The sequence below is a fragment of the Typopeltis vanoorti genome, chromosome 12 (genome assembly GCF_054136105.1).
Source record: "Typopeltis vanoorti isolate ZY-2024b chromosome 12, IOZ_Tvanoo_1.0, whole genome shotgun sequence".
Classification (NCBI taxonomy): Eukaryota; Metazoa; Arthropoda; class Arachnida; order Uropygi; family Thelyphonidae; genus Typopeltis; species Typopeltis vanoorti.
In genome coordinates, this window is record NC_143560.1 from 88,325,111 (window position 1) to 88,352,407 (window position 27,297).

The following is a 27,297-nucleotide window of genomic DNA, read 5'->3' on the forward strand; positions in this document are numbered from 1 at the left end:
GTATGGATATGTATTCCTAACTGCATGCCTGGTCAGTGTTTTTTATCACTGTGCTGTCATCACTGCTTGTTTCATTTAGCAAATTTTCAAAGTTATTACTCATACTTCAAGAATATCTTTTTCTCCCGTTTTCATTTCACCTTTATCATCTCTAACTCCTTTTACAGCACTCTTTCCTCCATTCCTAAGTTTCTTCAACAACCTCCAGAATATTTTGCCACCTTCTTGATATTTATTTTCCATATTCTTGCCAAAGTCCTCCCATGACTTTTGTTTAGCTAGTTTTACACACTGTTTAGCTTTCTTACATTTGTCTCTGTATTCTCTAAGAGCAAAAGCTGGCTTATTTGCCAGGAACTTTTGATATGCTTTCTTCTTTTCCTTCACTGCCTCTTTAACTTCCTGTGTCCACCATGGAGTTCTGATATTTCTATCCTTGCAGAGAACTTCACCACATGCCTCTCTAGCTGAATCAATCAATGTTTTCTTCAGAGTTTGCCACTGAATCTCCAAGGTTTGATTCCTGTTCTCAAACTCTTTCATTTTTCCTTCAATAATCTTTGTGTATTTTAGTCTACAGTTCACATCTGAGAGCTGGTCAACTTTTATTCGCTTTAAAACTTTCTTACATGTCATTCTTTTCAATATGAAATTCAATTTTATCCTGCTCAAGATTAAATAGTGATCACTTCCAATTTCAAATCCTCTGTACACTTTGGTGTCCTGCACCAGGGAGAAAACATCACTCTCAACAATAACATAGTCAATGAGACTTTTTTTATTCCTTGCTTCTTCTCTCCATGTGAATTTGTGCACATTTTTATGTTGGAACATGGTTTTAGTAATAACGAGTTCATGTCCTGAGCAGAAATCCAACAGGTATTTGCCATTATTATTAGCTTTGCTCTTTTCTCCAAATTTTCCCAAAACATTTTTGTATGTCTGACAATCACTTCTTACTCTGCTATTTAGATCCCCAACAAGAACCAACTTTTCCTTTTGTCATTGTGTCAGTTGCTTTTTCTAAAGCATCAAAAAATTCCTCCACTTCTACCTTAGGAGAACCTTCTGTGGGACCATAGGCACAAAAAAGTCTCATTGTCCAGTTACCCATTCTCATATTTGCCCACATCACTCTACTTGAGACTGCCTGCCATTCAAGAAGATTAGCCTCGTATTTTGTGTTGAATACTATGGCTACTCCTTCTTTTCCTTGATTGTCATTTCCTGAATATAACATTTTGCATTTATTGCTCAGAAAGATCTCACCAGTTTTTGTCTTTTTTGTTTCAGTCATCCCTATTATGTCGATCTGGTACTTATCTAATTCCTCAGCTAGCTCCATTTCTTTGCCATTCAGGCTTCTTATGTTGATAGTACCGATCTTTAACTCTGGTGATGTTGAGTTGGGGTGTGTTTTCAGATTTGTTCCAGTAGCTGACTTTTCGCTGTTTGCCGTTCCCAGCAAAAACAACAGGGACCTTGTTTAACCCGGCGAAGCTCCAGCCACCATGAAATTTTGTCATGTTGTACTATCATTTTGTATTTTAGTTTATCCAATAGGAATACAATTTGGTCGGCTAAATTCGAAATTGTCAGTTCATCCTCGTTCGTTCAGCATACAGGTAGATACCCAACAGGGTGCACCACAAGAAGGTAAGGATTGGACATTAGGTCAGAAGCCCTTGGTTCTCCGCATTCCTTTAAAGGCTATGTGGAGGGCTCCTCTCAGTTATACAGTTTGGCCCTTAAGCACCCCATCTCTTTTGTGTGTGTGTGTGTGTGTGTGGAATTGATCTTTGTTGGTAATATTTATTTTTTGTTTATGAAGTACCAAACTTAGGATTCATCTTTAAATGGTGTTACACCTCTTTTTTGGAACTCCAGAAGTTTTCTTCCTCTCTCCTTTACATTACCTGACAAATAAAGAAATAGAGAACTACAAATGTTACCCTTCAAATTTTCAAAATAAATGTATTGCTGGTTCTGTATGATATATTATTGATTTGTTTTATTTATTTTTTTTTCCCTGTTACTTTTTTGTAACGCTGCCAGCACATGCTGTTTCATATCCATACAGACTTCCATTAGCAGTTTTTTTCCTCTCCAGATGTCTTTTATGTGATTAAAAGCATCCATTAGGCAATTCATACACTGCACCTGTCAACAATGATTATCTTGATTATTTATGCTGCTGTACATTTCATCTTTAGTATAATTCTTGTGGGTTGAAATTCAGTTTCAAGTTTTATGCTGCTTATTTTTCTTACTACTTTAACTAAATTTAAACTAGAATAGGAAGGAAGGTCATTTAACCCTAAATTTTTTGGAAACTGGTGAGCAACCTGTTTGTCATTGTTTGTCAGTATTATAATAACGGAATTAACTCGCGTAAATTATTCTTTATTCGTAGAATTTTCACCTGATTATCACAGGCATCATCAGTATAGGTACAAGGCTAATTAAACAACTGTTATATTCACAAAGTGCCACCTAAGTAGCTAAGGTTAAATTTCCTAAATTTAATTATTATTATTATTATTTATTTATTTATTTTTAATTATTTAACTTTAATTATTTGGTTATTTAATTATTAAATAATAATTAAAATTTTTTATTTTATTTTATATATTTTATTTTATAAAATTTATATTTTATTTTATATATAATCTTTCCTAACATATATTTTTTATATATGTTAGGAAAGATTTGCTGCTTTATAAAGTATTATCTCCCACAAGGGGAAAAACGTAGACCATCGAATCTGTTTAGGTTAGGGGAGTGAAGTAATGTTTCACATGTTTCTTTGTATAGCCGTTCCATTAGGAACTGACTTTTATGAATGACTTTTGTCTTGTTCCACTTAACTCTATGTCTGGTGTTGATGTCATGTTCTGCAATTCCAGACTGTTTGGGTTTGAGGTACTGGATGTACGACTGGTGTTCTTCTAACCGGACCTGAGCAGATCTTCTTGTTTGTTCGAAATATGATAATCCACACGAGCAGGGAATCTGGTAGACACCTGGATAGCTGAGATGTGGGAGCTTGTCCTTTGGAGACATTAGAAATGTGGAGATTTTTCTGATGGGTCAAAAAGCCACACAGATATTTAGTGGTTTTAGTACCTTAGCTATGCGTTCACTAACCCCGTGTACATAGGGGATAGGTTTACGTGTAGGTTCTTCTGTACTTGAAGAAGATGCTGGAGCATGACTACTTAAAGCTCTTTTTATGAAGGACTTCTTATAGCCATTGGATATGAAGGAGGAATTAATATACTGTAATTCTTTTTGTAAAAGTTCTTCTGAAGAACAAAAGGAGTTGGCTCTATGAACTAGTATTTTTATAGTACCTGCCTTTTGATCCTTCATCCAAGGATCCAGTTCACGCCAGAAGTAGAAATATATAAGCAGTTAGCCTTTCTAGACCTTTTGATTCTTCGCCAACCAAATGGTTATCTACAATTCACAGTCCATAGGAAAGAGACTCATACAGGCCAGTACATCCATGCTGAATCACATCACCATCCCAGCCAAATGGCAGGTACTATAAAAACACTAGTTCATAGAGCCAACTCCTTTTGTTCTTCAGAGGAACTTTTACAAAAAGAATTACAGTATATTAATTCCTCCTTCATATCCAATGGCTATAAGAAGTCCTTCATAAAAAGAGCTTTAAGTAGTCGTGCTCCAGCGTCCTCTTCAAGTACAGAAGAACCTACGTGTATACCTATCCCTTATGTACACGGGGTTAGTGAACGCATAGCTAAGGTGCTAAAACCACTAAATATCTATGTGGCTTTTTGACCCATCAGAAAAATCTCCACGTTCCTAATGTCTCCAAAGGACAAGCTCCCACATCTCAGCTATCCAGGCGTCTACCAGATTCCCTGCTTGTGTGGATTATCATATTTCAGACAAACAGGAAGATCTGCTCAGGTCCGGTTAGAAGAAAACCAGTCGTATATCCAGTACCTTGAACCCGAACAGGAATTGCAGAACATGCCATCAACACCAGACATAGAGTTAAGTGGAACAAGACAAAAGTCATTCACAAATGTTGGTTCCTAATGGAATGGCTATGCAAAGAAACATGTGAAACATTACTTCACTCCCGTAACCTAAACAGATCCGATGATCTACGTCTTTCCCCCTTGTGGGAGATAGTACTTTATAAAGCAGCAAATCTTTCCTAACATATAATTGTATACACATATATATTTATATTTTAAAACATAGATTTAATGACTTAAAAAACCGAGATAACTTATAACAGACTTACTCAGGTATTCATAAAGGAAAAGAATAGTAATAAACATTGAAGTATCTAAAACAACTGGAAATTACAGGTAAAAATTGCCACACATAATTGATACATAAAAAACGTTGTATTTTTTCAAGTTGTTCTAACAGGCGTGCCATTGTTTATTGCAAGTGTGCGTGAACGCCAATATTGAATAACTGCAGCATGGCTATCTGGGATGTTATAACTCAAATTGTTGTTTAAGTGGACAGGGTTCAGCAGGATTTCCCTTGAAATCCTGCTGAACCCTGAGTTATAACATCCCAGATAGCCATGCTGCAGTTATTCAATATTGGCATTCATGTGAGCCGCACACACACTTGCAATAAACAATGGCACGCCTGTTAGAACAACTTGAAAAAAATACAACATTTTTTATGTGTCAATTATGTGTGGCAATTTTTACCTGTAATTTCCAGTTGTTTCAGATACTTCAATGTTTATTATTATTCTTTTCCTTTATGAATACCTGAGGGAAGGCTGTTATAAGCCGAAACTAGTTGTATTATTCTCATTAAATTTTATAAGTTATCTCGGTTTTTTAAGTCATTAAATATATGTTTTAAAATGTATCACAACAACTGAGTAAAAGCCTACGATCACACACACACACACACACATATATATGTGTGTGTGTGTGTGTGTGTGTGTGATAATTGGCTTTTACTCAGTTGTTATAGAAGGAATCGACTAATATGTATAAACTTTCAAAATATCTAGCAAAGTACCTCAAGTGTTTCTCTAATAAATCTTCATCTTTCATCAAAAACACCACAGATTTTGTTTCGCATTCGCATATAAAAGATATTCCCATCAATAAAAATGACAGTCTAGCAAGTTTTGACAATATATCTTTATTTACTAACGTTCCTACGGATGAGGTACTTACATTACTAAAGGACAAATTATCCAAAAAAATGTTTACTTTATTAAAACATTGCATTCATTCTGGTTACTTCAGATATCAGGACTCTGTTTACCAACAAAAACAAGGCCTGGCAATGGGCAATCCTTTGTCCCAAGTTCTAGCTAACATCTTCCTCGAAGATTTTGAAACGAAAGCCATATCTTCCTTCTCGCTTAAATCAAAAGTTTGAAAACGATACATTGATGATATATTCATTATTTGGAATCACGGGCACACATCTCTCACAGATTTTCTTCATCATCTAAACATCCAACATCCTAATATAAAATTTACTGCTGATCTAGAAAATAATAACTCCTTAGCTTTCCTGGATGTCATGCTTACACGATGCTCTGAAAGATTAAAAACCTCTATATACAGAAAACCTACTCATACTAATAGATATCTGCATAATCTTTCTCATCATTTTCCGCCACAAAAACTTGGAACTATATCTACCTCAGGACACAGAGCACGCTGTCTCTTGAATGAACCACATGAACTACAAAAAAGAAATAAATCACCTCACTCTTATCTTTAAACAAAATGGATACTCTGAAAAACGATTAAGAAATTTCTTCTGGATCCTCCTAGGCAGTGCACAACAGAAACTATTAATTTTAAAGGTAGCATCTCCATTCCATACATTAGCACAGTCTCTAAAAAATTAGCTAAAGTCCTTAAAAAATATAATATCAGGACGTTCTTCACCACATTTCTTAAAATCCGTTCTCTAATCAGCCATCCAAAACCTACTCATCGCAACCTAAAATATCCAGGTGTATATTAATTATGGTGAGATTGCAATATCCCTTATTTTGGACAAACTAACAAATCTATTCAACAACGTATAGAAGAGAATAAGAGAGACATCTCTTACAAAAGATCTCATGCAACTGCGTTATCCAGTCATTCTTTTTTCAAATAATCCTAATGATGATCAACAAAGCCACTCCGTTTGCTGGGATTGATCAGAAAATATCTTTCGCTGTGATGATGAGTTTGAGAGGAAAATTGTAGAATCAAGGGAAATCCTGCTGAACCCTGTCCACTTAAACAACAATTTGAGTTATAACATCCCAAATAGCCATGCTGCAGTTATTCAATATTGGCGTTCACATGAGCCTGCATGCACACTTGCAATAAACAATGGCACGCCTGTTAGAACAACTTGAAAAAATACGTTTTTTATGTATCAATTATGTGTGGCAATTTTTACCTGTAATTTCCAGTTTGTTTAGATACTTCAATGTTTATTACTATTCTTTTCCTTTAAGAATACCCAAGGAAGGCTGTTATAAGCTGAAACTAGTTGTATTATTCTTAATAAAATCTTTATAAGTTAGTTATCTAGGTTTTTAGTCATTAAATCTATGTTTTTAAAATATATATATATATATATATATACATTTTTTTTAAATTATTATAATTGAATAATTAAATAATTATTATTTAATAATTAAATAACTAAATAATTAAATTTAAATAAATAAAAAATAAATATATAAATAGTAATAATAATAATTAAATAAATTTAGGAAATTTTACCTTAGCTACCTAGGTCACACTTTGTGAATATAACAGTTATTGTTTAATTAGCCTTGTATCTGTACTGATGATGCCTGTGATACTCAGGTGAAAATTCTATGAATAAAGAATAATTTATGTGAGTTAATTCCGTTATTATAATAGTTAGTAATATGTCTACTCACGGTATTTCCTTACTGAAACTTAAATCACAGATAGCTGGCTCAAACTATCAGTGATTTTATATGGCATCTGTAGTAGAGTGTATGGCAAACAACTCTTGCTATCCAATGAACCCCAACAAATATGTTATTGTTTGCAATAGTTAAGTTCTGTGGTCAGTTATCTTAAGTTGCAGGTTTTAAAACCCAAGTTTCCAGGAGAATTAACTGTAATTGTCTGTGCCAGAGATCAGCTAATTTGAGAACTGGTCTAGTCATTGACTAGAAACAAACTTAGGCCTTTCTTTTGGCAGCCTGGTGCCATTTCCACGGGACTACACAAGCCACTGTATTTGTTTTCAGAAATCTTAGAAATTTAAGATTTGTGAAATCTTAAATCTTGAATCCGAAATCTTGTGTAGTTGTGTGAACTTCTGTTTTTATAGTCTTATGATTTATAACAGCAACCTACATTCTATGCAGGAAAAAAAAAAGTGTATTAAATAAAAACTTATCTATGTGTGAGTGCAAAAGATTTCAGATTTAAGATATTTATTTATTTCTGTCTGAGAATGTTTATATATATATATATATATATATATATATTTAAATAATTGAATGACTAGAAACCGAGAAAAATGAAAACAAAGTTTAATAGCACAACTAGTTTCAGCTTGTATCAGCCTTCTTCAGGTTCACATTAAAAAGAAATAACCAGTAAAACATAGAGGAAATAATTGTAAACATCACGGAAAGTTAGTGTATATATATTCAACGTTGAAACGTTGAAGTCTGTGCAGACTTCAATGTATTTTGTATGAACTACAGTATATTGTTAAGGAAAGTGATATTAAATCTGATTTGATTTTCAAATACTAGATATTAAGCTTAGTTCCTTACTCTTTGCAGATGATTTTCTTTTATAAATGTACTAAATTATTGTCTTCATCAAGGGGTGTTCAGGCTATATGACAGCACTACATCATTAAGTTTACACTACTATTAATCTCCTATCAACATTTTTCTCCAAATTAGTGTATTACTTGTCAGCACTCCAATATGGTATGTAATTTTCAGTATCTAATATTTCATTCTTCTAAGGCATTTCTGACTGAATCAATCCACCTAGACCTTCCATCTGGGTCTCTTTTTCTTTCATCTTTGCATCAAAGAAATGTTAAGAAAACAGTGTTTTGTTAACATTTCTTCTTCCATTTTAAGTGACCATACTATCTTAGATTAGCTCTATTCAACATTCTTGTTTGCAAGCAGTATCAAGTTCCTTCCTGATATTTTCATTTTTTTTTAATATCATTCTGCCATTGATGCCATCTATTCAGGTTCCCCTAATTAATATCCATATAAATTTATTCAGTCAGCTTCAAATCATACTAGCTTTGGTTATTCTGTTGTCTCTTTCCGAATTTAATTTGCCATCTTCACTAAAAACTGTGCCTAAATAGATGAAATATTTTATTTGTTCTGCAGGTTCTCCATTGAGGTTTTTTGATTGACGCAAATGAAGGTTTTTATGTTTCTGCCTGTTTTATTAGTTTTGGTGTTTTTATTGCTGATCTTCATTCCAAATTTGTTACAGCTGATATATACAGGAAAACCTCGCTTAATACGATTAAATAATCCATCAATTAATGTGTGCTAAGCAAAATCACGTTAAGTGAATACAATAAACAATAGGAATAATTATACTTCATCCATCAGTTAAAGTAAATTTGGAAAAAAAAAAATACAGTATAAGCTATATTGAAGGAAAAAAATCATCGAAATTAATAAAAATCAACTGCTTAAATTTTTATTTAATGTCTAAACATTTAATTGAGCTACTCTTTTACAAAAAAAAAAAAAAAAAAAAAAAATTAAGTAAAGATGTTTGAATCGTGCTCAAGTTTTTCATCTTGTCATGCAATTTACGATAGCTGGCGATGGCTTTATCAAGATTTCGACGCACTTTGAAGCTTCGTTCCATATCAGAATCGGCATTGAACAAAATTTCCTTAGCATACTCAATTTGATTGAAAACTAGCTCAAGTTCTTTTGCAGTTAACTTCTTAGTTCATAACATTCTCTTCTTGTTTTCACTCCTTATCTTCTTCATATGCATGCTGTTCTTCTAGTTGAAGAAGATCATTCTCACTTAAATTTTCTGAATGGGAATTGAGCAAGTTTCTCACATCTTCATTATTCAGTTCATTAAATCCAAGTTCTTTTCTAATTGTGCTGATTTCTTCAGTAATGTTACATCTTGGATTTTGCACACAATAAACTAACATAGGCTTAACTTTAAAGTCACCTTTTGTATTGCCTCCTAATAAAAGCATAAGACAATATTTAGATACTTTGTATCCTGGTTGAGATGCTTCAGTTTTAGCTAGTAAAGATTTCATTGGAAAACATACGCTTCCAAAAGAGACCAATTTTGTTGATGCTGAATATTTGTCGATCATCATAATCGCCCTCCTGAATTATCCTTTGCAATTCTTCAGGAAACTTAGCTGCAGAATCTTTATCAGCAGTAGCAGATTCCCCATTTATTCTTCTGTTATGCAGTCCAGTTTGATTTTTAAAACAGTCAAACCATCCTAAACTCACAGTAAAGCTTTCGCATTCCTCTTGAAATTTGGTCTCTTTCAATGAGATAAAAATATAGAGCTTTTGCCAGAATATTCCCTGTACTAAGATGTATTCTTTTTTGGTTATAATCCTCAATCCAGAGTGAAAGAAGACGCTCCATCTCGATCATTAAATGGCTTCTATTTCGGGTGATCTGCATGCTTTAAAGAAGCAGTAGCAATTTTTCCTTGTTCTTTGTATTCTTTGCTCTTATTTAATATAATCTAAACTATAGACTTGCTATATCCCAGGTCTCGCACAATTATTATTACACAATTGTATTACTAGTGGCACTTTGATATATCTCTCAATGACTCCAGCTTCTAGACGCGCTGCAGATTGGCAACAAAAATTTCGCATAACGTAAAAAAATCATGTTAACTGATTAATCACTCACTGAAAGCGGAAAATGGCATCATTTCACTCAATTGTGCTAAGTGATTATCGCACATATCAAATTCGTGTTAAGTGAGGTTTTCCTGTAGTACTATCATTGCTTAATATGAAAAAAGCTCGAGTGAGAAAAATCAGTACTCAATAGAATTGTTGACTACTAGTTTTATTATTATTATTATTAAAAAAATTAAAAAAAAGAAAGAAAGAAATATTATTGTCCCCTCCCCCCTTTATTGGCGGCTTAAAATGGCAAGTACCATGTTTGTTCCTTATAGCAGGATATCTGGATTTATGTAAATAAATAAATTAAAAAAAAATACAAAAAAAAAAAATAGGGAAAAAAGTGCTTATCCCAGTATGAATGTACTAATAGGTTTTAAAAAAAAGCACATCACATAAAAAAGTTGATTATATGGAAATTTTTTATTAATGTTATTTCTTATTTTGTAGACTTGTAATTATGCATTAATTACAATATCAATGAGATTCTTTCTTATTCTCTTTGTTGTGTGTGTGTGTGTGTGTGTGTGTGTGTACACATGCACACAAAAATGCATTCAGAATAACACATGACTGTATATATATATATATATATATATATATATACAGGGTGTTCGGGATAAATTTGACATATTTATAATTAATTATATTTTTCCGTAAGTTACATGTATTAACACACACTTCTCTTCATTTAAAAGTTTGGACCCTTCTTCATTCATATACAAGATGTCAGAAAGGATGGATAGCTGGAACCCACCTGAATCATGGAAGAGAATAACTTGTATCATGATGATTCGTGCCCGCCATCAAAATAAGGATATTACGACTGCTGCCCAATGCTCCCTGAATACAGTAAAAACAATCAGGCATGAACTAGAGACTTGCAATGGTGACTACGAGGATGTAGCAAGAAGAAAGATCCCTAGCAGACGATCTGATTGCGTTCGTACAGCAGAATTCCTCGCAAATCTGCAGGAACAGGTGTTGAAGAACCCTGGCATTGGAATTCGGGCTTTGTTCGTGGAGTTGCTAACTGTAGTCAAGCCCTGGATAACAAGGGTAGCCAATGGTAGGCCGTATGTATGGCAGCAGGATTCGGCCCCTTGCCACACCTCTGGGAAAAGTCAAAAATGGTTGTCTGAAAATTTCTACGACTTCACCAGTCCAAATGTTTGGCCTCCAAACTCCCCAGACCTTAACCCCATGGATTATTTTGTATGGGGTGCAGTTGAAAAAGACACCAATCGCACTTCCAGTAATACAAAAGCCCAGTTAATGGATAAAATTAAAACAGTTTTTGCGGCCCTTCCCAGGGAGACTGTAGCATCAGCTTGTTCGAGGTTCCGAAGCAGAATTGAAGCTGTGATCGATGCTAATGGTGGTTATTTTGAGTAAATCTTGTTGATAGTATTGTAATTAACTCTGCCTGTAATGTTTTTTTGTCAATTCATTAAATTTAATAGATACAAAGAAGATTTTCTTTTTCCTTACGAAACTGTCAAATTTATCCCGAACACCCTGTATAGCATATACAGTCATGTTTCATTCTGTAGGCATATTTGGAAAGTGGGAATTAGAAAATCAAAATAAAACCAACTGCTTGTAAAAGTATGTTATTTATTACAGACCTTCAGGCTGGGATAACGATAAGAAGATAGCTATCCTATATGAGAATATCACTTCAGTAAATCCAGATGACAACTATACAGAAGTTATTATTAAACCAATGACTAGAAAGGTATTGAAATATTTATATTCCTCATACAGATAACAAATTATAGCCTAATTTTTTTTTATACTCTCTGTGTGCCAATTTTCTTTTTTTTAATATAATTGTTAATCATGAGTTATGTTCAGTCTGGGATTGTCATTTCTGTTTTTTCTTCTGAATAATAGTACTTCCTAGCATAGTCTGTAACCATGACACTCTGTGGTTTGAAACCTGGGTTCAGTCCCATTGCAGTATAAAAGGAACATTTATGAAGGCTTTGTAACCAAATGAGCTAGTCTCTCTCATGAGAAGTGTCAAATTTTTATTTCTGGAATTTGAGATATTTTCATACCACATAGCCTGTAATCAGGCTAACACTAACAATTTGTAGACATAATATAATTGCCTCATAGCCTTTAGTTGCTTTGGCATAATATAAAACACCTAACTAGCCATCCATCTTTTGAGTAATATGTGAAGTTCCTCATCATGAGTCTGGGCTATAAAAGAACATTTTAAAGTTCCAGAGCAGTTAACTTTAATAATAAGGTTAGTTCATCTTCAAATCCTTACAGTTCCCATTAGTAATAGCTGTTCTGGCAGTTTAAAATTTTCTGCATATCTGAAGAGATACTATAACCACTGCTCAGATGACGATATGTTTAGTATAATCATAGGATCAGTTCTGAAAAACAGAATAAGAAAAGTAGAAAATATGCATCTCAGTTAGTAAATCAGAATTCTCTGATTTACTGAACATTTGTTTGGAGAACCCAGAATAGATTATCAGAATAGAGAATACTACTTTTGTAAACTGCAAAGATAATTATCCTTATTGTAGGATATAGAAGCTAATCAAAAGTTATAATCACAAGAATCCAGAGAGACTCATCCATGAGGTCCACACAATACCTATCTTATCACCTCTCCTTGAAGTCATTTACTGATAAAGTTTACAGCAGACTTTGGCAGTTCATTACACTCATTTGCCACTTTCCATGTGAAAAATTTAATCCTGACTTCCTTGCTAACTATGCTCTTATTCATTTTCCAGGGTTTTCATTCATTCAGTTTTCAAGAAACCTCTTGCCCTGTCTCCTCCAACCAAATTCTAAAAAGTTTCCTATACATCAATCCTGTAAAACCCATTTTAGTAACTTAAACATTTGTAGTATTTCCACCATGAGCCACTGCAACCACAAATTCCCTGTCTCTCCTTATGGTGAGCATTTCACAAGCCACTCACCATCTTGGTTACTTGTTTCTTGATCATTTCCACATAGTACTACATAATTATGTTTGCATTATTACTAACTTCCTCTTAACAGTTTTCTTCTAGATCGGTCTGCAATTTTCAGGTCTCCGTTATCATGAAATCATATTTTGGTCATCTAAGGCACTATTAACTGCCATAGATCTTGGTTTTCGACCTGCATCTTTTCCTGTCATCCTAATTTTAAACATCTGTCTGACTAGCCTTTCCTCTTCTGTTCTGCTTAAGTGACTATACCATTTTAAATTAGCTCTGCTCATACATTCTTAAATGTTAATGACTAGCTCATGTCCTGAACAGAAATCTAGCAGGTGGTTGCCATTATTATTAGTTTTGCTGTTTTCTCCAAATTTTTCCAAAGCATTTCTCTGTGTCCGAGAATCAAATCTTCCTCTGCTGTTAAGTCTCTGACAAAAACCAGCTTTTTATTTATCTATTTTTTTTTAATCATCTATCTTCTCTAATGAATTAAAAAATCCTCTACTTATTAGAAACTTTTGTTTGAACTGTAGGTGTAATAAGAATCTGCACCCAGCTTGATTAGAAAACATACAGTATGTTCCTGTCTGTTCACTGAAGTTAAGCAAACTGAACTCAGCCAGTATTTGGGAGTTTGACCTTTTGAGAATACTGATGTTGCTTCTGCTGACAAGTGATTTCTTTTTTTTGCACTTTCATAACATATTTGGAAGAGCAACACAGATATGCACCATTTATTTGCTTCATTATTAATTATCCACCTGGATACCGAAATGAGGATGTGTTAGTACCTTGGAATTTAATCTTGTTAGTAGGTATCTACTGGGTATTGAACGAACAAGGATGGACTGGCAGTTTGACTTAGCTGACCAGCTTGTTCTCTGTATTGGCTTAAACCATAAATGCATATAATGGTACAACACGATGAGATTTCATGCCGGCTGGGTTAAACAAGATAAACTGATATTTAAGTTGCAGCACATGGGTTTAAATGTCGGATTAGTCAAATGGATTCAGGATTGGCTGTCTGATAGGTATCAGAGAGTTGTGTATGGTGTAGCAATATCAAGAAAGCAGAAGGTTACAAGTGGGGTTCCACAGGGCTCAGTACTGAGACCTGTATTGTTCAAGCCATCAATGACATTGTCGATGGATTGCAAGGGGATATTCAGTTGTTTGTGAATGATGTGAAGCTGGGATGAGTTATCAGTAATACTGCAGATGTGGCATCCCGCAAGAGGATTTGAATAAACTAGACAGATGGGCAAATGAATGGGGGGTGGGGTTTAATGCAGCAAAATGTAAGGTCATGAATGACTTTACATTTTGGGATCCATCGATGGGAGATGCATACTCGATTGGAGGAGCTATACTGGAAGAAGTAGGGGAGACAAAAGATCTGGGGATGATAAGTGATAGAAAACTGAAATTCAAAGAGCATATTGCAAAGGTGGTGAAGGTAACCCAGAGGATTGCTGCAATACTGAGAAGGACACTGACCTACAGAGATAAAAAAGTTATCATTCCATTGTATAAGACTTTGATCAGACCACACTTAGACTATTGTTTTAAAATTTGGTCCCCAGGATTTGAAGGGGATAAATTAACTGTGGAAAGGGTACAGAGGAGGATAACAAAGATGGTTTCAGAACTGTACAATGTCAGTTACGAGGATCGACTGAGGAAATGTGGACTGCAGAGTTTGGTGGATAGAAGGAGAGGTGATATGATTGAGACTTTTAAACTGTTTGAAAGGCATTTACAGGGTAGACATTGGGGAGTTCTTTTGCTTGGTGGAACAGCGGGAAGAAGCGAGACTATCCCTGGAAGTTACGAAAGGAAGCTGTGAGCAAGAGGGTGAGGAGTGGTTTCTTTGCTTGCAGGGTGGTTGAACTGTGGATTGCATTGTCTGAAAGAGTGGTTAGAGCAAGAACAGTCAATGAGTTCAAGAGGTGGTATGATAGTTTCCTAAAAATGACCTCCTATGATGAGTCTTTTGACTCCATGGAAGCCTGAATAATAATAATAATCATTTTCATGTAATCAGAATAAAAGATCTTTCAACATCGATTGTTAGTCCTATGCACAGTAATTGCATAGGATGAGTGCAGTGATGAGCATGCATAAGCGCTCACTTATATTTGTTAGATATTCTTATTAACTACATTGACACAGTATCTGAGGTTACCATTTAATATCTAACTAGGCTACAAACTGGTCACTTTTTTGTCTGATCACACAATTGAGCTAATATCATCATCACTCTGACCAGTTATTTGTTATCTACAGTATTTGAGAAGCTCTTCTGCTGCTTGTTAAAACATTGAAATGTTCACTGTATCTAAAACTGATATAAAAGACTGTTTTTCAAAGGTAAACCATGCACAAACTGGCAAGATAACACAATTTACATAATGCACTCACATTAGTTGTTGTTTTGGAATCTAAACAGCAGCAGCAGTTCATGATGTATAATTTGATTACAAAATTTTACCAGCTGTTAATCTGTTAATTTAAGTATCTGTTAATCCAATATGATCAGTGACACATATCATATAGTCTGATTTCTCAAGTGTTTTAGTTTAGTAATGGACCATGACAAAAACATGTCACTTCTCACTGTTACAGACCACAGAAAATAAAGAAATTAGTAGGAAATACATTTATCAATGTCTATATTCTTCAGATAGTGAAGAACAGATAATTGTGTTCATCACTGTTCTTTACAAATCATTCCCACCATCCTTAAACCTAGCAAGAATAGTGAATTTCCTTATTATATTTCATAGTTTTTTTTAATATTATGCTATCTATGAGGTTTTTTATAGCAAATTCTAAGTGCTTTGTTACACTCTATATTTATTTATTTGTAGCCCATGCAAAGGGAAGCAGAAGTGGCAGCAGATGATGATCAGAGTTTTCTTACAAAGCAGCAAGGACTACTTAATCAGCAGGCACCACCACCTGGGCGACCTGTAAGACATTATCTTACTTTCTTTTTCTATGTTTCTATATATATATATATATATATATATATTTCAAGAAGACGTTTGCAGTCCACATGAACTATTTTTTCAATATACTGTACCTATGGCTACTGTTAACTAGGTACTTACCGTATTTTCCGGTGTATAAGATGCTCCTATGGATAAGACACACCCAAGAAATTTAATACAATTTTCTGGAAAAAACCTAAACTTTAAAGTATGATTTAAAAAAAAAAAAAAAAAAATGGATAAAATAATAGGTAATTTTTAATAGTAAACTGACTTTCCAGAAACCTGCAAAACCCATGTCACTGTCATCTGACTCTTCTCTATCATCATTAATTTCTTATAATGTAAAAATAATTTTGTCTTCATATTCTTTTGGCATTTTTTGACTGATTTTTGTTTTTGTACGCATACAAAGTCCATTGCATTTCATGAAACGGTAACACCATGATGCACTTAAAATCTTCAATGTTACGCTCATAGGCTACTTTGACTGCATGTGTACGAATCATTTTTGTTGAAATGGCAATGCTATTTTGCAGATTTTCTTGCACCCATTTCAAAACTTCGGTCTCTAGTTCTGGCCACTTCGCAATTTTTCCACATTCCGCGTGCTTTTTGTACGCAAATTGTACAAAATCTCCTTCTGACCATGCCAAGTTCTAATCATTTTTTCTGTAGGCAGAGGTCCAAAATGTCTTTCAGCTTCCCTATTCCCGTGCTCTTCTGCATATTTTACAACCTGCAATTTGTAACTTGAAGTATATGAATGTCACCTGTTTTTTTCCATCACAAAATATCTCCACACGTCAACTCGATACTGATAAACATCGGTAACTGATTATTCAGATAAGATATTATGAAACTTGAATAGGGGCTCCCCGTTCTTAGCCAATGATGCGCTAGAAGTCACGTGAGGGTCATGCATCAATTTGATTGCACCATTAACCGCCTACAAAGATCTTGGAACATAAAAGGGAGCGTATGACTTTGAAAAGAGGAAACAATCTTTACCTTCATTATATAAGATGCACCCCATTTTTAAGATGAATTTTTAAGGTAAAAAAAGTGCGTCTTATACACCGGAAAATACAGTATGTACTAGACCGAGTATCAGGGCATTATAATTTATATGAAAATACAGTAATACCCTGCGTTATGCCACTTTGTTTTATGATGCTGCATTTGCTCATACAATTCTTTTATTGACATGACGCTCCTCTGAATCAACCAATGTGCAATTGTAGGCTGAAAGTTTGTTTACAACATTGTTTATAACTTATTTTATTTTATTATTGTTAATAATGGCAGATAAAATTCAAATTAAGGGAGCTGTTGCTTCCAATGAAAAGATGTGTAAACTTGTTACATTACATACTAAGGTTAAAATGATTAAGATTGGTAATGACGATGGTATACTGAACACTGTGATAGGCCAGGTTAAACTTACTGTAATGTTACAAACAAAAATAAAGTTCTTGGTGAAGTGAAAAGTGCTATACTACTTAATACTACAGTTATCCATAAGCACAATAATCTTATTGTCAAAATGGAAAACCTCTTAATAGTGTACAGTGATGACCAAATTGGTTGGCATGTTGTCATTTACACATATATAACTGCTTAAAAACATTATTGAATCGTTACATGCATCTATGAGGGGGATGATCTGGAAAGTTCTGATAAACATCTAGAACAAAAATGATATTAAAGCAACTGATACGACTACATAGTGACAGAACCATACTAGAAAATTTTCAAGAGGAATGCAAAAGAGGAGTACATATCAATACTTGAGGTAGAAAAAGGCATCAAAAACTTGAAATGTGGAAAACCAGCTGGAGTAGATGATATTTGAAAAGAAATGCTTAAGTATGGAGTTATAAAAGTTTTGCAGTGGCTACACTGCATAATTCAGAGGGCATGGTTAGAAGGTGAAATTTCCAATGATTGGAGTAGCACTCACATAGTACCTATCTATAAAAAAAGGGAATAAAACTGAATGTGAGAATTACAGAGGAATTTTTCTACTAAGTGTTCCAGGAAGATTTATGCAAACATATTTGAAAAGAGGTTGGGAAAGATTGTGGAAGAGAAACTTGGAGAGGAACAGGCTGGGTTTATGCCAAATAAGGTTGTCAAGATCAGATTTTCACTTTAAGACAAATAGTAATAGTTGAGAAATCATGGGAATATGACAAGGATCTGTACTTAAGTTTTGTAGACTTGGAAAAAGCATTCGACAAGGTGCCCAGAGAAAACCTTTTCAAAACACTACAGTTATATAGGATGAATGGAACATTATACAGAACAATACATAGTCTATATTTAAGTTGTAAGTCAGAATTAGTATTGAAGGAAATACAGAAAGATCGTTTGATGTAGAATTAAGGCTAAGACAAGGATGCTCATTATCTCCACACTTGTTCATTATTATATGGATTACATTATGAAAGATATTAGAATTGGAGATGTCAAACTTAGCTCTTTGCTTTATGCAGGTGATGTACTTCTAAACACATCTAGTACAAGTCTCCAGAATCTCTAACTAAATTGAATAACAGCTGTAACAAATTTGGCATGAAAATCAATAATAAGAAGACCAAACTAGGCAGGAGCATAGAAAACAGTTGCTGCATTTAGTGAAGATGGCAGGTTGAATCTGGAAATAGACAACAGAATAAGCAAAGCTGGTATGGTGGGTAGCCAACTGAATAAATTTACATGGAATAAGAAAGAAATTAGCCAGAACACCAAACTAGCAGTATACAAGACAGTGTTTAAACCAATTTTAAGTTATGGATCTGAGAGTTGGGTTAGAAATAAAGCACTTGATCAAAGACCAGAGACTATATATTTGATTGTTCTGAGAAAAAATAAAGGAGGGAGCCGATGGCATCAATGGCAGAATCATATTTAAAAATGAAGATATTAGAAAAGAGCTTGACATTATTAACATTCAAGAATATGTCAGCAGAGCTAATCTAAGGTGATATGGTCCCTTAAATAAAATGGATGAAGAAAGATTACAAAATAGGTGTTTTATGCCAAGATGGCAGGAAAGAAACCCAGAAGAAGACCAAGGTTTAGGTGGATTGATTTGGTCAGAAGTGCCTTAGAAGCAAGAAATGTTACATATGACAATATTGGAGTGCTCGCAAGTAATAGATTAATTTTGAGGAAAATTGTTGATAGGAGATTAATAATAATAATGTGAACTTAATCATGTAGTGCTCTCATAGTAACCTGAAAACTCCTTTGGGATACATATCAGGAAATTGATGCTGTTGATTGATATAATCACTAGAAAGAATATACTAGCAGCACAGTTATGAAGATAACTTATATTCTTATATCCTCGTATGTTCTTTCTTGTTGTTATATCAGTTGCTTTAATATCATTTTTGTTCTGGGTGTTTATCAGAACTTTCAAGGTCCCCCCGTATAAATTTTAAAAAAAATGCAGTGATTTGCTGTACAACAAAATTTACTATACAACTTTGGTCTGGAACCTAACGTGTTGTTGTTTTGCATATTAATATATTGATAAAAAAAAAAACGAATGTACCTCTAATTAAAAACTGAGTTAAGCTTCATTTGTAGACAGACCAGAATTATTTTGTTCTGTGTGTAGTCTTGTTTTATTTTTGTAGAAAATATGTCACTTCACTTGTCCTTTACTTTTAACTGGTCAGGATAGGATTTCTATTCTTGGGCTGATACATATCTCCAGCTTTACTTGATAAAATTGCATTACATCCAATCCAAAAACTTGGTGTTGTCTTCCACTCATGGCATTACTTTTATAAATTCAAATCCTGCCAACCTTAGAATACTGATCTCGCATATGGTACAGTGCATCAAAAACCTCCTCAAAATGCTTCATGTAATAATCTAGAAGAGGGCAGCCCACATACTATGATCCCTTTCTTACAGACTCCCTCCAGTCACTTTCTCATAAATATTCTCTTTCTTACATTATCCTTTTTCCTGGCGATATTTTCATGGCTAACTACTGACATTCCTGCACTTTCTTGTAATGTAAAAATGAACAGCTGGTGGTCAGCATCCATACACAGTTTAACTTCATATCTTCTTATCCTCTTCTTTTATTCTGTCTATCCTTGTTGTTTGAAATATCCTCTTCCCCATACCATTTATCTCAAGGAATATTAACCTCTAGCTGTTCGAGAAACACACAGCATATTTCTTCCTACCCCACCTTTTTTTCCCCTAAACATTTGCCCATACACAGTACTCTTGTGTTATAGTGTCATTTTGTGACCTTTTAGTGCAGTGGATATATCCCTATATATATATACACACACACACACACACATAAAATTGCTAACTCTTCCCTTGTCTTAAACACTTCTGTTGTACTGTTGTGGAGTGTCTGTCCAAAAGTTTATAGGCTAAATTCTGCTTTCTTGAAGTAAGACATCTTCAGTAAGAAAAGATAAATACGAAGCTTCAGTTATAAAAAAACAAAAATAGTATCTTTTGCAATCTTGCAATCTTTTGCTGTGGGCTTCATATAATTTGATATGTTTAGATTAACAAATGCTGTAATCTTGTTCTAAATTGCTATACGAAAATGTCTTTCCATTATGATCTCACTCATTCCAAATTACAAATGAAATCTTGGCTTTATAATATACATCAGGTAAAGGATATCATAAGTAATTTAACCTGTACTTGCAAAAAAATTCCCTGGCATTTGTGATGATCTCCAGCAGCTGGATATCCTTAAAGCAACTCTCAGTGACTTAATATCACTCTGTTCACCTCTTTGTATTCTCCTCTGTCAAAATCCCAAGTGACATATTAGTTGACAATGTGTAGCAACACCAATACCTCTCCTAGCTTCGGTATCATAAGTAGTTTGTATGGAATAATATTTCATATTACTTACAAAGTATGTACAAACTCAGAATATGAAACAAATATTCAAATTAAAATAATAAGAGGTGATTAAAATCAATATCTTCATCTTCAATAAAATAGTTTCATTTGCTTGTTAGATAGATTTTATATAATGTTTTCATGAAAACAGAGGTCTGTTTATCTCATTAAGAATGAATAAGCATCTTTAGCTAAGTAGTAGAAATGCTTGCTGCAACTTCCAAACATTCCAATCCAACATATACCATAAATATTCTTTTGAAAGTGTTAAGAGGAAATAGGCAATATTTTGATGTGTATGCATGTCTTGGATTAGTGAAATAATGCAAAAAATGAAATAAAAAAAAAAAAAAAATGGACATTGCTAGCCAGATTGGTGAAGTGAATGGTACCTCTGATTTCTTCTAAACTATCAGGCTGTGAGTTTGATTTCAGTTACCATCAATAATCCAGTGCATGAATACCACTTGTCTTATTGCAGGCCTGAAGTAGCTTGAATATATGTTTGGTCTCTAGAACAGGATTATCTGATTCTTAGCCCTCATGCCACTAATATACAACTTTTCATGATGGCAGTTACATTAAAAAAAAAAGTTTTTCTCTTCTCATACATACATATACAAAAAAGACAAGAGAGGGGACAGAAATAAAAAGAAAAAAAAAAGGGAAGAAGGTGAGCATAATATATTGGATATGCAATAAAGTACACGGTTTAACAAAACTGCTCAACAAAATTTGACTCTATGTTATTCTTTATATAAAAAAAAGTCATGAAATTTATGCAGAAAAATGCCATTAATTGCTTATAAGTGGACTATGAAATATCCAGATCTGAATTCAGTAAATCTTTGGACTTCCTCTAATTAAAACATCACAAACTGTTATTAGGACTAAAAGGCATAAAATTCTTAACAATGAAATATAAACATTTGCATATAACTCACACTGTCGTAATATCAGTTACAACTTTTGAGGGTGTATACCCAGAAAAATTGTATCTTGCTGTTATTATTTCTGAAATTATATATCCCTCCCCTACCCATTCAAAGTATGCATGCTCATGTTAATCTGCATAGAGATGTATTTTCTGTAAAATGTTGGTGGGAGGAGTGGTTAGTGTGGTGAAGTGAGAGTTTTGTGATAAGTAATGCAGTAACTCAATAAAAGAGGAACATTAACAAACTTGATTGTTTTCTGTTGAACTGCACCCACGATTTTTAATGAAGATTTTTTTTAAAAATCATTAACAATATTCATTAGCACAAGCAGTTATTCAGGGAAAACATTATGTTCAGAATGGAAGAGGAAATGCATCTGTTTGGATGATGACATTGCTACAGATGAATATGTTTATGCATATGAAACTTGGGTTATGGTTATTGTTCCACTTGTGCTCTGAGGATGTGGATGCTATGAAATATACGTTCTTGGAGAATTTCTTTTTTTTTTTTTTGCAAGAAATGGAATAGGATTAGAGGGATTCAAGTCAATAAGATCATGTGTCCTCCATGAATATGGTATGGAGATTAGAGAACAACAAAGACAGAATTGGGTTATTAAATTATTGAGGTGACAGTTCTCTTTCCTCAAAAAATGGTATGGATAAAATATATAATCTGTGTGGACAAAAATTAAGGAAACCAGTAATAATTTTTTGTGTTTTATTTTTTTTTTTTTTTTGATGTAGAACTGTGGGATATCCGCTGACATAAATTTGATGTCAAAATAGGAAATATCATACTCTGTGCAACTGCTATCATAAATAATTCTGCAAACTCTTTAGCCAAATTAAATAATTGAAGCAACAAATTTGGCATCTAAATTAGCAATAACTAATTTACATGCCAACATCAACTGCCATTCTCAGTAGTGAAATCATGTAATACATTTTAGCTATTTGGGCACATTTATTACTGATATAGTGAATTAAGTAGTATTTAAATAGGTATTACCAGTGGGTTTTTTTTGTTAAAAAAAAAGAAATAGGTGCTTGTACTCATTCTTTGCTAGTAGGAAAAAATGAAGATTTAAAGGATACGAAAAGAAAACTAAAAAAAACTATATTGTTATTTCATAGTGTGATAATGTTTTCTTTCTTAAAGAAAGCAGCTGTTGCTGTCTACTTTTACAAAAATAGGCAACTTCATTGTTTGCTCATTTCTTAGATATCTTCCTGCTCATCTTCTTTTCCACTCATCTACATTATGCACATTCAAGCAGGACCATTGTAATGCACCAAGCAACTAAGGAGTGGGCTTGGAGAGTGGCAAAATCTGGAAAAATTGTATCGCAACCATTAAAAAACATCTTTTTAAAACAAAGAAAATTAATAATATATATATATATATATATATATATTTTTTTTTATTTTTTAGATTAACAAATCACAAGAAGCAATTCCATTCAATACCAAATTCTCCAAATCTTGGTAACTGTTAAAAAATGATCAAAAGTTCTTGGAATTTTAACACTTCATAAAAACTATAAATGAAAAACCTTTAGCAAAATATAAGCCAGTTATTTTCAATGGTTTTGATCTCTCTCTCTCTCTCTCTCTGAAAACCAGGCATGCCTCATAGAGAACAAACTACTCACAACATCTAGTCTAAAGCCTCAGTATTTGTGAAGAGCTCTCTTTGAAGCAAGTGGGCCAAACAAGCCAATTGGATGCCATCAGATCAGGCCCATATGCTGGGAGAGGGAGAATCTGTATCTCCAAGTTTTTTTTTTTGGGGGGGGGGGGGATGTGTGTAATTTGGCAATGAATCCACTTTGAGCTGACCATTCTGAAGTGCAGTCAATATTGATTGTGCATCTTCTGGAACCAACTGGGCTCTGCCACCATAACCTTGTTCTTGAAGTGGTCTTTTATCAGGACTGCAAGTTTTATTTATTTTTGGCTGATCCAATGATTTTATGTTACTTATAATCTGGACTATCCTTCATCAAGTGAAATGACCTTCACCCTAAGCTAAAGATGAACATCCGTGCACTACCAAGAGAAATTAACAAACATGCACAGTTTAATAATTATCATAAATTAGCCTTTTCTTTTGTGTAATACTCATCATTAGCTCCTTGATAATGTTATTGGGACCACCAGTGAAATAGTAAAATAGTTAATTTGATTTTCCAACAAATGCTACCTGTTTAATCCATTACATCTTTCCAAAATTCCTGTTAATCAACTTCTATACTACGTTAGTGTCTAACTGAATATAGATTCGGTTGACTTATGAGCAACAGAAAAACTCAGGGAAAAAAAACCAAAAAAAACTGGCTGTTGCTTTAGATAGCTTCAATATCTCCAAATCTTAAGATGCTTCAAATCTTGCATTATTTTTCAGTTTGCAATTTAGCCACTTTCTACAAATGGAGTGGATGGTATTTTAAAATTCTCAAACTTTTCCTTGCCAACCTCATTTGTATTGTTTCATATACTCTTCTTCTTTACATTAATGTTCTTTCAGTGACTGACTACAAAAATTTCTCAGTTATAGTACTCTACATTCTTCCTTCCATTTTCACAAATGCTTCAAATAAACAAATTCTCAATGTTGTATTCTGTGGTGACTGTAACATACCTGTACAGATCACAGAAATAGATTTTATTATAGTGAATAGTTTGTTATAATGAATTTCTTTTAATATAGCATTGCTTGTGAAGATCAGGATGTATCAGCAGTTTTGTTATAGCAAGTTCATTATGATGATGTTTACTATGAGAGATGATTTTATTATCAATAAGTTGTGCACAGAATGCTATGATAGGCCAGCATAAGACTAGTGAAATTACCCAGAATTGCTTTTGTTATAACTGAATTGGGGTGCTTAAGGGTCAAAGCTGTATAACTGAGAGGAGACCTCCACATAGCCTTTAAAGGAATGCGGAGAACCGACCAGGGCTTCTGACCTAATGTCCAATTCTCACCTTCTCGTGGTGCACCCTGTTGGGTATCTACCTGGATACCAAACGAACGAGGATGGACTGGCAATTTGGGATTTAGCTGACCAAATTGTATTCTTATTGGCTTAAACCAATATACAAAATGATGGTACAACATGACAAAATTTCATGCCGAGTGAGGCGTCGCCCGGTTGAACAGGGTTTCCCCCCCCCCCCCCCCATTGTTTTCACCAGGGCAAATAGCGAAAAGTCAGCTACTGGAACAAACCTGAATGCACACCCAAACTCAACATCACTTGAGTTAAAGATCGGTACTATCGACATAAGAAGCCTGAATGGCAAAGAAATGGAGCTAGCTGAGGAATTAGATAAGTACCAGATCGACATAATAAGGATGACTGAAACAAAAAAAAAAAACTGGTGAGATCTTTCCGAGCAATAAATGCAAAATGTTATATTCAGGAAATGACAATCAAGGAAAAGAAGGAGTAGCCATAGTATTCAACACAAAATATGAGGCTAATCTTCTTGAATGGCAGGCAGTCTCAAGTAGAGTGATGTGGGCAAATATGAGAATGGGGAACTGGACAACGAGACTTTTTTGTGCCTATGGTCCCACAGAAGGTTCTACTAAGGTAGAAGTGGAGGAATTTTTTGATGCTTTAGAAAAAGCAACTGACACAATGAAAAAGGAAAAGTTGGTCCTTGTTGGGGATCTAAATAGCAGAGTAGGAAATGATTGTCAGACATACAAAAATATTTTGGGAAAATTTGGAGAAAAGAGCAAAGCTAATAATAACAGCAAATATAGTTTGCCCACCGTTTGTAGGTCTCCTTGGCATTTTGCCAAGAATAGTCGATTCATGCTGAAGGGAAGAAAGAAATAAAGGATGTGCGAATTGGTCGCCAACATGCGGAATCACGTGCTTTCTTGTCTATCGCTGTACTAGTACTAGCTTGATTTTTGTTGTCGTTGTTTGCATTATTTTTTTATTATTAATTTGTATGATGGATCCAGTACAGTCAACAAGTTCTGTTGTTAAACATTTCAATAGCTCTTGCAAAAGAATATTGAATAGTGCACTGACATTCTGCGAAAAAGAATCGTCAGAAGGTCGTCTCCCTGTTCCCCTTTCTCAAGTGATAAAATGTGCCAGTGCAATTGCGGGCGTATCGGGGTCGACTGTTAAAAGAATTTGTAGGGATTCAAAAGGTGAAAGTAACCCAAAATTTAAATCTTCTAAAAAAAAAAAGTGCCAGAGAAAGAAAACCAGTGAAACCGTAACTTTGAATAATTTTGATGTAGACATTATAAGAAGAACTATTCATGAATTTTATGTGGTCGAGAAAAGAGTGCCAACTGTTCTGAAATTGATTCCTGTGCTTAAAGAAAAAATGAATTTTCCTTGGAAAAGAGAAACTTTAAGGAAAATTCTTCAGGAAATCAGATTTTGTTTTAAAAAGTCCCAGAATAAAAGGAAACTTGTCATGGAGCGAAGTGACATTGTTTTATCTAGAACGCAGTATTTGAGAGCAATAAGACGTTTCAATTAGGAGAAAAAACTGATTGTGTATCTAGATGAAACTTGGCTTGATAGTAATTTAACTTATGGAAAATGTTGGCAGTCTGAAGAAAAATGTAGAGTGCTACAAACCGGAAATGCCTCGCGACGCATAATAATTTTGTGCGCGGTGGAGAAATGGGTTTTTTACCGAATTCAAACTTACTATACAAAGCCAAATCAACTACTGGTAATTACCATGGGGATTCATTCATAAATGAATTTTATGATCTTCGAAAAGTTGGCAGAAGAAAAACTGATTCCAAACCTTCCTAAAAATGCTGTTGTTATAATTGATAATGCTTCATATCACTCTATTCGATTAAACAAAGTTCCAAATTGTTTATTGTATTGTTCCAAAGTTCCAATTTGTTTAATAGAATATCACTCTATTCGATTAAACAAAGTTCCAAATTGGTCTAATAAGAAGCAAGTTTTTATGGATTGGCTCTCTGCAAATAACATTTCTCATTCCCCAGATATGCGAAAAATTGAATTGCTTAATTTGGTCAAAAGAAACTCACCCTCATCTAAACTATTTAAATTCGACATCATGCTCAAAGAGCATGGATTTCTAACTTTGAGGCTACCACCACATATCATTGCAATATTAATGCTATTGAGTATGTTTGAACAGAAGTGAAAAGTTTCATTTGCCATTGCAACGTAACTGGATATTGACATGTCGAAACTTTTTAAGCTTTCAGAACAGGCGATTGAAAGTATTACAGTTTAAAACTGGGGAAAATATTGCTTTCATGTCACCTCATTGGAAAATATGTATTTGGACAGAGACGGAATTATCGAAGAATTATGCGAACCTTTGGTGATCAGTTTAAGTGAAAGTGATGGCGATTCGGACAATGATTCAGATGACTCTGAAGATTAAAAGGATTTGATAAGGGTATTTTTTTTTTGCATGGGTTTGTTAAAAGACTCACAACAAGTCATAAATAATTAATCAGTTTAGGACATTAAAGTGTCTCAGTTCTCTCAACTGTAAGTTTAGAATATCTAAGTTCATTTGAAAAAATTTCTGTTTTTC

At 33.9% G+C, this 27,297-nt stretch overlaps 1 protein-coding gene across 1 annotated transcript in view; it reads left to right on the plus strand.

Moving 5' to 3' along the window:
• The window catches only part of Dlic (dynein light intermediate chain), a 225,422-nt gene that overhangs the window by 114,226 nt on the left and 83,899 nt on the right, over positions 1-27,297 (plus strand). Inside the window, exons 8-9 of the mRNA XM_090401278.1 lie at positions 11,549-11,660; positions 15,759-15,860. Of these exons, the coding sequence (XP_090257404.1) occupies positions 11,549-11,660; positions 15,759-15,860 (214 nt within the window). The remainder of the gene's footprint in view (positions 1-11,548; positions 11,661-15,758; positions 15,861-27,297) is intronic.